General features: G+C 38.8%; 2 protein-coding genes across 2 annotated transcripts in view; both read left to right on the top strand.

The window, feature by feature from the left end:
• Window positions 1-520: 520 nt before the first annotated feature.
• On the top strand, window positions 521-7,021 carry LOC131971557 (voltage-dependent L-type calcium channel subunit alpha-1D-like). Its single transcript, XM_059333066.1, has 10 exons — window positions 521-536; window positions 1,745-1,962; window positions 2,315-2,419; window positions 4,250-4,389; window positions 4,482-4,627; window positions 5,878-6,116; window positions 6,411-6,514; window positions 6,628-6,770; window positions 6,861-6,929; window positions 6,987-7,021. Exons 1-10 carry the CDS (start codon window positions 521-523, stop codon window positions 7,019-7,021), a joined length of 1,215 nt encoding a protein of 404 aa, XP_059189049.1.
• Window positions 7,011-12,312, top strand: part of LOC131971730 (voltage-dependent L-type calcium channel subunit alpha-1F-like) — a 23,948-nt gene continuing 18,646 nt past the window's right edge. Inside the window, exons 1-15 of the mRNA XM_059333300.1 lie at window positions 7,011-7,069; window positions 7,168-7,194; window positions 7,315-7,475; window positions 7,562-7,787; window positions 8,552-8,759; window positions 8,881-9,001; window positions 9,110-9,182; window positions 9,369-9,432; window positions 9,523-9,580; window positions 9,687-9,783; window positions 10,585-10,714; window positions 10,820-10,879; window positions 10,999-11,105; window positions 11,352-11,439; window positions 11,905-12,012. Of these exons, the coding sequence (XP_059189283.1) occupies window positions 7,068-7,069; window positions 7,168-7,194; window positions 7,315-7,475; window positions 7,562-7,787; window positions 8,552-8,759; window positions 8,881-9,001; window positions 9,110-9,182; window positions 9,369-9,432; window positions 9,523-9,580; window positions 9,687-9,783; window positions 10,585-10,714; window positions 10,820-10,879; window positions 10,999-11,105; window positions 11,352-11,439; window positions 11,905-12,012 (1,530 nt within the window). The 5' untranslated portion in view covers window positions 7,011-7,067. The remainder of the gene's footprint in view (window positions 7,070-7,167; window positions 7,195-7,314; window positions 7,476-7,561; window positions 7,788-8,551; window positions 8,760-8,880; window positions 9,002-9,109; window positions 9,183-9,368; window positions 9,433-9,522; window positions 9,581-9,686; window positions 9,784-10,584; window positions 10,715-10,819; window positions 10,880-10,998; window positions 11,106-11,351; window positions 11,440-11,904; window positions 12,013-12,312) is intronic.

Below are 12,312 nucleotides of genomic sequence, written 5' to 3'. Positions count from 1 at the left end.
AAAGGTGTAATTTTTATATCCTGATATTACTTTTTTAATATTCCTCTGTAGCAGCGAAGCCCCACAGAGCCACAGGGTATCTCCTGAGTTTACCTGCGCCTTCTGGGAAGATTTCCACTGTCATCCTTTTAAACGGCTCAACTAGTTTAATCCCGCCGGCTGACCATCGCTGACATGGGGACGCGTTTGTTTTAATATCTCCTCGTCGTTTTGTGCCTGCGTGGATAAAAGCGACTGCAGTTTTTTTTTTTCCACGCGTAAGAAATTAATAGAAATCGGCTTTAATTGGATTTCTAAAAGCAGAAGGTGAGCAGGATGGCCTGTAGCCTCTCAGCTGCACCGGAGTGCTGCGTGAGGATATGAAATGACAGGCAGCAGATGGTCCTCTTTTTTTTCAACCCCTCAGAAAGTCTCACTTTTTGGGCCCAAATTCATAACTGTGATCCAATACGCATCGCAGATCCCCTGACGAGTTGATGGTGGGTTTTCTGAAGTGATTTCGTGGTGTTAAACTGCGGATATGGACGCAAAGAAAGGTAGGAACTCCTTCAGGTCACTGTAGAGCATACTAAGAACATGCGAATTATACATGTCAAGTTATGCATAACAAAATGATCAATAAAGCACCTTTCATAGCACAAGATACAGCTGAAATAGACAGCGTTATGATAGAAACACATCAATAACATGGTCATTACAATCAATCAAATCAAATCAAAATGACTTTATTAATCCCCGAGGGGAAATTCAGTTAGTAGTCTCTTGAAAAATGAGACAGCCTGATTACGTCATACTAAGAGCAATAATAAAATCCTGAATAAATGAATACAAGTAATGTCTGCAACACTGTGAGAAAGATCATTTAGGCTTTTTTTTTGTATTATGTGGTATTCTTCTGAATAAGTGTAGTAATATGGCTTTGATGAACCTCCAGCTGAGCTAGTACAAAGTAGTTGATTATAGTTAAAACAATGTTTAAACTTTAATTTTAAAGTTTCTTGCACCTCAACATAAGTTGTGTGTCTTATGTGTGAGGCTCAACGTTCTGTAAAGTTATATACTGAATAGAAATCATAGTAAATTGCAGGTGGCACTGGTGGAAGATTCATATTTTTTCTTAAAATAATACATGCAGACATTCAGCGAAGGTAATGAAAGTGTATGCTTCACTAATGATAGTGAAGCATAGGCTACTTTATACCCTTTACACTAATGATGTAACATCACAGACTATATTTCCACAATAAATATGTATGTTTTAGCTTTTATCTGTCCATATTTATGGCTCCTCCTCTGTATTTCTCACCTGGGTGAGATAATAAATGTACCTGCAGGCTTATTATTTGTGCAGGGCCTTGTCAACAGGTGATCATGGGCCTGCTGAGGGGATAGTGCTGGGCTAAGTGCCACGCTGCTCCTAATAAAGAAGTAGGTCACATCTGGTCTTATAATATAAGGCCTTCAGGCAGAACACCTTTCTGCTGCTACAGCTACACATTAAATCTTAATTGTGCTTGATAATAAAATGTGGGCTGCTGTTATTAATGAAATAAGTACATGATGTGAGGGAAGTTAGTAAGAATAGCTGGGTGTCTTGTTTTCACTTTGAATGACAGTAAAGGTATCGACCAATACAACAGATCCGCTTCTCTACCTGTATTTTCGTTTTTACTTCACATTCAGGATGTTTGAAATCACAGAATAACATAATAACTATGTTTTTTGTTTATTTGTTTTTCAACAGATGCTCCCCCTGGGGGGGATGGAGGAAAGTCAGACACCCTCGGGTCAACTGGCTCGGCCAGGAAAAGAGGAGGGGGGGCCAAGAAGGCAATGCAGGCGAACAAGTCTGCCCTCAGGGCCCCCCGAGCCCTCTGCTGCCTCACACTCAGCAACCCTATCCGAATGGCAGCACTGGCCCTGGTGGAGTGGAAATATCCTTCTCTGAGTCGCTGCATGTTGGTGATATATAAAGATTTCAAATGCAAAAACAGATAAGAGCCATTCATAAAATAAGTAAACAACACCATTTTGATTTACATTAATTTGAGTGTAAATAAAATTTTAAAAAACACGACACCAGAACAACTTATATTTCCAAGTTAACACTCACTAAATGAATGAAATGGAGATATCTCTTTTTGCAAATTAATCCATCATCACCATACAGTCCTTCATGAAATGTTAATGTATTATATTGTATAAATCTCAGGTTCATGAGTATATGTTGGGGTGTGGGAAGGTTAAGTATGTATTTTGCTGTCCTTTGTATATTCAAGACCTCACTGTTTTGCTCTTAACTTCAATCCTCAAGCCCTTTGATATTTTCATTCTACTTGCCATTTTTGCCAACTGCGTGGCCATGGGCGTCACCAAGCCGTACCCAGATGACGACTCCAACGCTACCAATCACCAACTGGTGAGTTTCCACTGAGAAAGATATACAGTAGCTTAACTGAAGTCATTTTGAAAGTTCATGGTACGCTGATCTTGGTATTTAAAAAGATAAGTTAGACTCAAACATAAGTTTTTTGCTGCAATATCTCATGGAAGAGATTAATAGCCTAATTTACAGTAATGGCAGTATGACATAGTAAAGAAAAGGTGAAAAACTGCTTATTAACACTTACAGAATTACTAAAGAAATCTTTATCTCACCAATGTGTTCTGGCACCGGCTGCATTCTCTACAAAAAATCTGCACACATTAAGGAAGCTGCACCTCTAACACATACACTTCATATTTAAAATACCCAACAACTTAACATAGCAAACAATACGACCTACTGCACAGTCACAGAATACATCATAAAATAAGGATTTTATAACCTGGGTGAATGTCCTGAAACAAGAAAGTCCTGTACTAGGTGTTAATCCTTTATTTGTATGATTGATGCACCCATACATAGTCTGCTATAGTGATGCTTAGACAAATAGATACAGAGATCAGTCATTCACAGGATATGTGAGAAAGAAAATACTTCAAGAGAGATCTTAGAGGGCCCGACATGCAGAATATCACATGAAGCATGAACTTCAAACAGACGCTGGAGCTCTTTGATCACACAGAGCTGTCTTCACTGTAAAAAGTTTCAGACAGCAACTGGATCCCTTGAAGGAGAATGAATGAAGGTGTAAAGGTGAACTCAGTCCCTGTAACGTATGTCAGAGTCTCATTTACACCATCTCACGTCCTCTGAGTCATTTGAGGCTTCATCAGTAGGTATTTTAATGAGTTAGTGAGGAGGTGACTGTAATGTGTTGGATGGTAAAGGTATTAGAGGGGAAATGTTGCAGTGTGACCTCGTTAAGGTGACCCTGTCAGGGATCATGACTGACTTAAACACCAACCATCTGCCTCATCTCTCTCTATCTCTATCTCTCACTCTGTCTCTTTCTTTCTGGCCATTATTATTTCATAGGTAAAAAAATGACAAATCACACAGCAGTCAAACTGAAAACAAGCCTGTTTTTCTTTTGCAATTTGGAAATATGAGCCAGTGTGACCCACAAACAGCTTTATGTATTTGCAAAAAAATCATCATATTATTGTTTCCAACAATGGAATAACAACAGTCTTCCTCTCCAGTCCTTGTATACAGAAAGCAAACTGCTGAGTTAGAGTTTTGATCAGTCTAGTGAAAAAATAGGGAAGCAGGGACACACAGATACTTAGACTTGTAGCAGGATAGGTGTTAGTCGATCTCTTTATTGGATTGCACAAAGGAGGTAAGCTGGCAGTTTAACATACACTTCTCTTTAGTGACTTGACAGTATTATCAGTTAAAATCATCCAGTTTTGCATTGAATGTTGCTGATTTTGGTGAATTCCAGTCATCTTACGTTAAACCACAGTTTGTCTAGATTATAGTGTCAGCCCAGGTAACAGTCTACTGACAGTGGTAGCGATGATTAGAAGCTTTAAGCTGAAGGTTACAGAAAAGGGATCCTGTGACAGGCTTAAACATGGGTTTGGCAGTGGGTTAAGAGGTTAGGAAGCCACTGCAGTCAGCCTTTAATGATAAACGCACATGGTTTAAAGAAAGACGCATGAAAAAGTCAGTTAATGCCACTTATTCCTGTATGTGACGAAGAGAAGTCTGTTTCTAAATGTCTTTATTTTACCGGCACAATAACATGACATTTTCTTCAATGCTCTTCCATATTTTTCCTTTCAGACGCACTCACTGACTTTTTAAAAGGGTCATTCTAATTTTGCATCCATATGTTGCTTTTTCTTTTGTTCTCAGGAACAAGTTGAGTACGTCTTCCTCGTCATCTTCACCATCGAGACCTTCACTAAAATTCTTGCCTATGGCTTAGTCATGCACCCCAGCGCCTACATACGCAGCGGATGGAACTTGCTTGATTTCGTTATCGTCATTGTCGGGTATTTTGGTGCTTCGTGCAGTCACAATTTGCATCTGCAAATGTCCTGTCACTAATAAGAAGTTCTAACAGCTGTTGTGTGTGTCTGTACAGGTTGTTCAGTGTGATAGCAGAGGGCATGACAGATCATAAGCCAGGAGAAGCTCATCACGCTGCAGGAAAACCTGGAGGTCTGGACGTCAAAGCTCTCAGAGCATTCAGAGTGTTACGACCGCTTCGGCTCGTATCTGGAGTGCCAAGTGAGTCTCTCATGTGAATGTCTACTTAAAGTAAAGACAGTAAAGACAGTACAGGCAGTGTTGTTGCACTGAAGCTTGTGGGGTGGGCCCTTAAACAACTCAGTGTTTGGTTGAGAATTGTCCTCAAACTACTACAAATGATATGCTTATTTCACATAAACTATAAAAACTACAAATAAACTATAAAAGAACAATTCAAGTCAATGAATAAATTATTTTCTTCTGTATTTTCTCATATACGGATATGCAATAATGATTGCTGTGTAATGTTTATGTTGATGTTGTGCAATATCAAGTCTATTTGATCATGTGACAATACAATGTGATACATGGTAGTTAGTTAGTTTTAAATATGGCTGCACAATTTGGTAAAAAAAAATTTGATTGCGATTACTAGCAAATGCAAATAAATAAATAAATAATATTTTAAAATGAATTTTTGCTGCACAGAACAAAGATTTTTCTTTTTTAATTTGCAGAACTTAATTTCTAGACTGGGTCACTTTGCAGCACCACAATACTTAATTCAGAATTGGGTTTTTACACATATTTTGTAGGGATGTAAATCACACATTATATATACATATATTTATATATATATACAATATTATATTGCTTCTTTGGACAACTATATTTGCCGATATCACAATGTCTGTCACCATATGATTTTGATTTGATTTAATCCAGGGGCCTGCGGTTGGTATGAGATGTTACCATATGCACATTTAACACAATCAATTACATTTATATCGACTCACAAAAAGCATCTTAAAACATGATTTAATAATTTCATTCATAATCCAGACATTTCAATGAAAAGCAATATATCATTTTTATAAAAAAAATAATGTATATAAAATTGGAATTACAAAATAAAGGCGTATCTTAATGATGACATGGATATCATCACTTCAAATGCAGTGAAGGAGATTGATATATGTTACACCCCTAATATTTTTGACTTTGACAAATATTGCACCTTCCTGTGATTTTAACTTAGTCCCAGTCCATTTTGAGATTTTGATTAAATTTCGATTAACTGTGCAGACAAGCTGAGCACATCTGCAAGCCAACTCGACGCAACTGTAAACTCCAACACGTTGTTGGTAAAATAAATATATGCCTAATGTTGTGTTTATGTCTATATGTGTGGGTGTGTGCTTCATAACTAGTAACTAGCGTGCACTGGGGCCCAGCTTTCCTGTTCTTCATCCCACATGCACCACTGAACAGTGTGTTTGCCTTGTCAGGTTTACAGATTGTTTTGAACTCCATCATGAAGGCCATGGTCCCTCTATTGCACATTGGTATGTTGGTCATGTTTGTCATCATCATCTACGCCATCATCGGCTTGGAGCTTTTTATCGGCAGGATGCACAAGACGTGCTACTCCTCCGCCTCAGGTCTGTGCTCTCCAAACTCAAACACATTTACGTACAGTGCCCATATTTTATTGTATGTGTGCACTCACTGCTGCTCTCTGCTCCAGGTCTCATGGTGGAAGATGATCCGTCACCTTGTGCATTTGCCGGGAGCGGGCGCTTTTGTATCGGGAATGGGACTGAGTGCAGAGGCAAGTGGGAGGGCCCCAACGGCGGCATCACAAACTTCGACAATGTCTTCTTCGCCATGCTGACAGTTTTCCAGTGCATCACTATGGAGGGTTGGACAGATGTTCTCTACTGGGTACACAGACATGCTCCTGGATTCTTCACAGTTTTACATCTGTTTGTTGTATCAGAAAATACTTATCTGTACTTTCTGTCTCTGCCTTTCTGCACAGATGAACGATGCCATTGGCTTTGAGATTCCATGGGTTTACTTTGTTTCTTTGGTCATCTTCGGATCCTTTTTCATCATCAATCTCGTATTGGGTGTGTTGAGCGGGTAGGTTTCTGCAGCTTTCTGTGCATTAAATGTGTGTTATGAGAAACAAACTAAATTCCAAACATTTGTCTTGCATGTTTTCCTGAGTTTCTTGAGTTTGTGTTTGCACACAGAGAGTTCTCCAAGGAAAGAGAGAAGGCCGTGGCTCGTGGCGAGCTGCAGAAGGCACAGGAGAGCAAGCAGATGGAAGAGGACATGATAGGATACATGGACTGGCTTATAGAGGCAGAGGATGTGGATGAAGAAGGAAACAAACGTCAGTTTAATGCATATTTATGTAGATTTACCAAAACATTTACATGTAACTTTATTTGTATACATAATCTGCCTCTATTTGACTTTTAAGGTGCTGCAATCGCAAAGAAAAAGATGATGAAGAAGTTTGGCTGGTACAAACACAGTGAGGATGGAGGAGGTATGTCAGCTGTCGCCTTCTGTTATTGTGCTTATTTTATGCAATTCTCTCTAATAGATGATACTTGTCTCAACAGAGTCCGACTCGGATGATGATATAGCATATCTCGATGATGACAATGGCTTCTGTGCTTCTCTCATGTAAGGCAGCAGAGAAATCACAACATTGTTTTTGATTCTTTACTGGCAGAACGTTAATGAAGTCAATTCATGTTTTGCACATTTTCTTGTTTTCTCAGGGCAAAGATGATGGCCAATAGCTTCTGGTAAGATGAGAAAATGAAAAAGGGCTCAATCCAAAGCACCCCTTATAAATTTTATTAGTTTAATTACATCTTCGTCAAAATGCACACCTCATTCAAAATACTATTTCTCCTCTTATTTAGTGACCAGTTATGCCAGCTGAATCATACAATGAGGAAGAACTGCCGTGTGGCCGTCAAGACCACTAACTTCTACTGGTTAGTGCTCCTTCTGGTGTTTCTCAACACAGTGGCCAGTGCCTCTGAACATTACGGACAGCCAAAGTGGCTCACAGAGATGCAAGGTAAGAACCCATTCCTCCTTTATTTTAACATTTGCTGCTCAACTCTCAACATAACTCCACATTTTCCTCTCTGTCCGTCCCTTTAGAGCGAGCCAACAAGATCCTGCTGCTGCTGTTCACTTTGGAGATGTTGATGAAGATGTATGCCTTCGGCCTGCAGATCTATTTCATGGCGCTGTTCAACCGCTTTGATTGCTTCGTGGTGTGCGGCGGCATCCTCGAGACGCTGCTTGTAGAGTTAGAAGTCATCCCGCCCATCGGCATCTCTGTGCTGCGCTGCATCCGACTGCTCAGGATATTCAAGATGACTCGGTAATTGGTGTTAAAAGTCGGCTGCACAGGGAAAGAAATATAGTTATAGTTAGAAATATAATTTCCTCACTCTTTTGTGGCCTCAGTTTTTGCCCTAAGAGGCTGATATTTGCCATGGAGGTCAAGTCTGTGTTCATGCCAATTGGCTAAAAGGGGCCAGGTAATTTGGAGTAGCCTATCACAAATAAGTGCATGAATTGTAAATTGATTCATAGACTTACACACCTTTTGTGGAAGGTTTTGGAATAAGGACAGATAATTTATATGCATGCCAATTTGCAAAATCAGGGTGTCATAGTGGGAGTGGCCCATAACAAAAAGGGGCATGACTTGTTTAAAAATTCATGTAACATGACCAAACTTTGTAGAAAGACACACACACACACACACACACACAGATAGTTAGACATACACAGGCAGGCATTTTGGGAGGCATTATTGAACTCAACAGACCTCCTTTTTCCATTGCTGTGTTACTGCCCCATACAATTTTCAAAATAAAAATCCATTTATGGTTCGTCTAGAAGTTTATAATAATGTTATGTCTAAGGTTGTAACATTTTAGCTGCAATCAGCAGCTCTGTATCTTGTTCTGTTGGTCCATCAGTTCATTGACCCACAAAGCTTTGCCAGTCTGTAGCAAATGTTACTTTGTATGTATCATTTTGAAATGTGGCTTGGAGGTGTTAGTAAGCTTGTGTGTTTGAATGCATGAACGCTATTTGTGTTTTTTTAATCGTGACCTTTCATTTTGTTATTTCCAGGCACTGGGCTGCTTTGTCCGACCTGGTCAACTCGCTGCTCAACTCTATGAAAGCTATCTGCTCCCTTCTGCTCCTGCTCTTCCTCTTCCTCATCATCTTCGCCTTGCTGGGCATGCAGCTGTTTGGAGGCAAATTCAACTTTGACGAGACTCAGATGAAGAGAAGTACTTTTGACTCCTTCCCCCAGGCTCTGCTCACTTGCTTCCAGGTGATTTATATCTCCTCTCCTCTATAGCTCACCATTTTAATACCCTTTCTAGGCAGCTATTTTATATATTATGGCATTTATTCCAACTCTGTCTGTATACTGTGTCTCTGTCTCTGTGCAGATCCTCACTGGAGAGGATTGGAACGCTGTGATGTACGATGGCATCATGGCTTACGGGGGGCCGATCTTCCCCAACATGGTGGTGTGCATTTATTTCGTCATCCTCTTCGTCTGTGGTAACTGTATCCTTTTCAAGCGTTTGTGCACATTCATTCCCCTGTTGCAGAATGTTAAATGATACATTTTTAATTCCAAATGGAGCAACTTGGACTCCTTAATTTTGTGACCAGACATCCTGCTTAATGTCTTCTTGGCTATCGCTGTGGACAACTTGGCAGGAGGCGGCGGAAAGAAACAAGTCGAGTAAGTTTGACTTAAGAAAAGATGATCAGTGAGGATCATATGAACAGTTGTGTCGGACACATTTATAACTGAATGATCCTTCTGTTTTATGCTGCACTTAAACTGATTACTGCATCAAGCACATTCAAAAATAATATTTCTCAGTCAAGCCGTCTTAGCTTCAATGCAGTTTGTTTGTTTCCTCAGGGAGAAAAAGGAAGAGGAAGAAGAGTGGGATGAGGATGAGGAGAAAGAGGATGAAGATGCAGGGGTATGGAATAGTGTTATCTGTTTTCTACACCATGTTAGACAGAGTTAAAAAGAAAAATGCCAAACATCTGATCTTTTGTCTCTGGTGTAGAACGATGAGGATGACTGGCAGGAAAATGAGGAGCTGAGGGCCATCGAGGGTCTGGAGGGTGAGTCTGACGGACATCATTCCCTGCAGGAGGAACAGCAGACATGCTGATAAAAGACATAAACCATCTCTTATATGTTTCTCGCTTGCTCTTTATTTTATTGTAGGTGTTGCTCCATTAAAGCCTGAGTTCTCAGGGCCCAAAGAGAAGATTGTTCCAATCCCTGACGGAAGCTCCTTCTTCCTTCTTGGAAAGAAAAACTGGTAATCTTTTGTAACAAATACAATACATTGTGTTCTATGCTTCAAAGGGATGAAGTGGGCTTTTATGAGCTACTTATCCATAGTAAGTGTATTACTCACAGTACTGCTTTAGATTGGGGCAGCAGCTAAACAGATCTTAGCCACCTAAAAAAATCTAACTGAACGTTATATTTATAATTTATTAATATTTTCACTGCTTTACTTTGCCGTCAGACAGCCTTGTATATGTTTATGTTGTGGGAACTGAAGCTGTTCTATGTTCTTGTCAAAGCCACCAGACTAAAGAACTAACCAACCTTTCATAACACCAAACTCGCACAATACCAAAAAAGAAACTAATTGATTGAGGCATCAGAAGACAAGAAACTCATATTTTCTGTGAGGTAATTACTGTTTTTGTCAATTGAGTCTGGTGGCTTTTGCATGAGCATAGATAACAGTCTAAACTTAAACAGGGCTGCAATTAAAATATTCTAAATATTGCATACACTGATATAGTAGTATATATTCATATATTATATATATATATAATGAATATATATAATATATTATATATATATATATATATATTCATTCATTCATTATATATATATTTATATATATATATATATATATATATATACAGGTGGCTAAAATACTTTTGCTGCTGCCTCCCTCAGCAGTAGTACATTACATATCTGTAGGCAATACTCTGACTATGAACTCAAATAACAACCTCATACAACCCCACTTCAATTCCTTTAACAGCAGGAAATTGCAAAAATAATCCACTTTTCTTTGTAATTTCCTTCCCATTCTCAGTTTGCGAGTCGCCTGCCACAACCTCATCCATCACCCCTACTTCACCAACTTCATTCTCATCTTCATCATCCTCAGTAGCATTTCCCTCGCCGCTGAGGATCCAATCAAATCTCACTCATTCAGGAACATTGTAAGAGGGATCACATCACAGCTTCATACAGGCACAACATTTCCATATCCTCATTATTCAACATAAACAAGACTGAATACTAATATTAGTTTCTCTCATCCTCAGGTGCTCGGTTATGCAGATTATGTTTTCACTTCAGTTTTCACAGTGGAGATCGTACTAAAGGTAATGGTTTAAAATGTGATTAAACATGGTGGAATTCAAAGACATATAAGAGCATGAATGTGACTTTCCTGAACATGAGATCAAACAGTTTGTTTCTCCACTCCTTCACTCATGTCTAGATGACAGTCTATGGAGCTTTTCTACACACCGGCTCATTCTGCAGAAACGCTTTCAACCTTCTTGACTTGCTGGTTGTTAGTGTGTCGCTCACGTCTTTCTTCTTACAGTGAGTAGAAACCCCCCCGACACACACTGCACACCGTTCTCTACTGACAGAAAAATGAATAAGAGTCACTGTTGCAGTGATGTCTTTTTAAAATGTCAAGTTGTGAGGGTAACACTCATTTCCCCAGTGTGGTTTTATACTTTATACTCTCTATTTCACAGCCCTTTCTCCCCCATTTATCATCCGTTATGGGCTGAAATGTTTCTGTTTTCCTCGACACTAAAAATTTTGATTTGTTGCTCTCAGTTCGAGTGCGATCTCTGTGGTCAAGATTCTCCGAGTGTTGCGAGTGCTCAGGCCTCTTCGAGCCATCAACAGAGCCAAGGGACTAAAGGTAAACAGCTCAAATTATATATATTATATGTAGGCATATGCCGCCTAATAAAATAAGGCATACCATAAAACAAAACATAAATTATGAGAGAAATAAAGGAAGGTAGCAGCACATATACATACAGCTACATCTACATTAACAAACAGTAAATTAATTGATACTGACATAAATTGGAATCCCTCAACCTTTGAAAAATTTGCCAGTATCATAGCGCTGAATGATGTCTACAACCATTACTAACAGTCATATTATTTAGTTCAAACAGGGGACAAAAAGAATCAATAAATCACATTTAAATTATATATATTAAGTGCTTGTTTATCGCAGGGGTATTGCTTTATATTGCATAGGTGTTGCTGTTTTTCTGGTCAGTCAGTATATATATTTGTGATTTATTTAGTGTATATAAATTAAAGTTTGATTGCTTTTTAAAGCTGACAAATTTCTGTCCTTTCTTGCCCACAGAGTGTGATCCAGTGTGTGTTCGTAGCGATCCGAACCATCGGCAACATCTTGATTGTAACAACACTCCTTCAGTTCATGTTTGCATGTATTGGAGTGCAGCTCTTCAAGGTACGTATTCAAGCTGTCAGCCTTTTAATTGCTACACTTCGTGGTTATTTTATAAGATACACCTGTACCAGTGGTGCAATGTAACTAAGTACATTTGCTCAAGTACTGTACTTAAATACAATTTTAGGTACTTGCACTATACTTGAGTATATCCATTTTATATAACTTCATACTTTTTACTCCACTACATACAGCCTGAGTTACTTTTCAGGTAAAGATTTAACATAAAAAATATGATCAATTTAAATTAATTAAACATTTTTTAATTAAACCTCATAACAGCATATTAAGTAGTTTAAA

This window comes from Centropristis striata, chromosome 5, assembly GCF_030273125.1.
Source record: "Centropristis striata isolate RG_2023a ecotype Rhode Island chromosome 5, C.striata_1.0, whole genome shotgun sequence".
In the NCBI taxonomy this organism is placed as follows: domain Eukaryota; kingdom Metazoa; phylum Chordata; class Actinopteri; order Perciformes; family Serranidae; genus Centropristis; species Centropristis striata.
The sequence above is the reverse complement of the archived record's forward strand: the minus strand, read 5'-3'. Positions and strand labels throughout refer to the sequence as shown.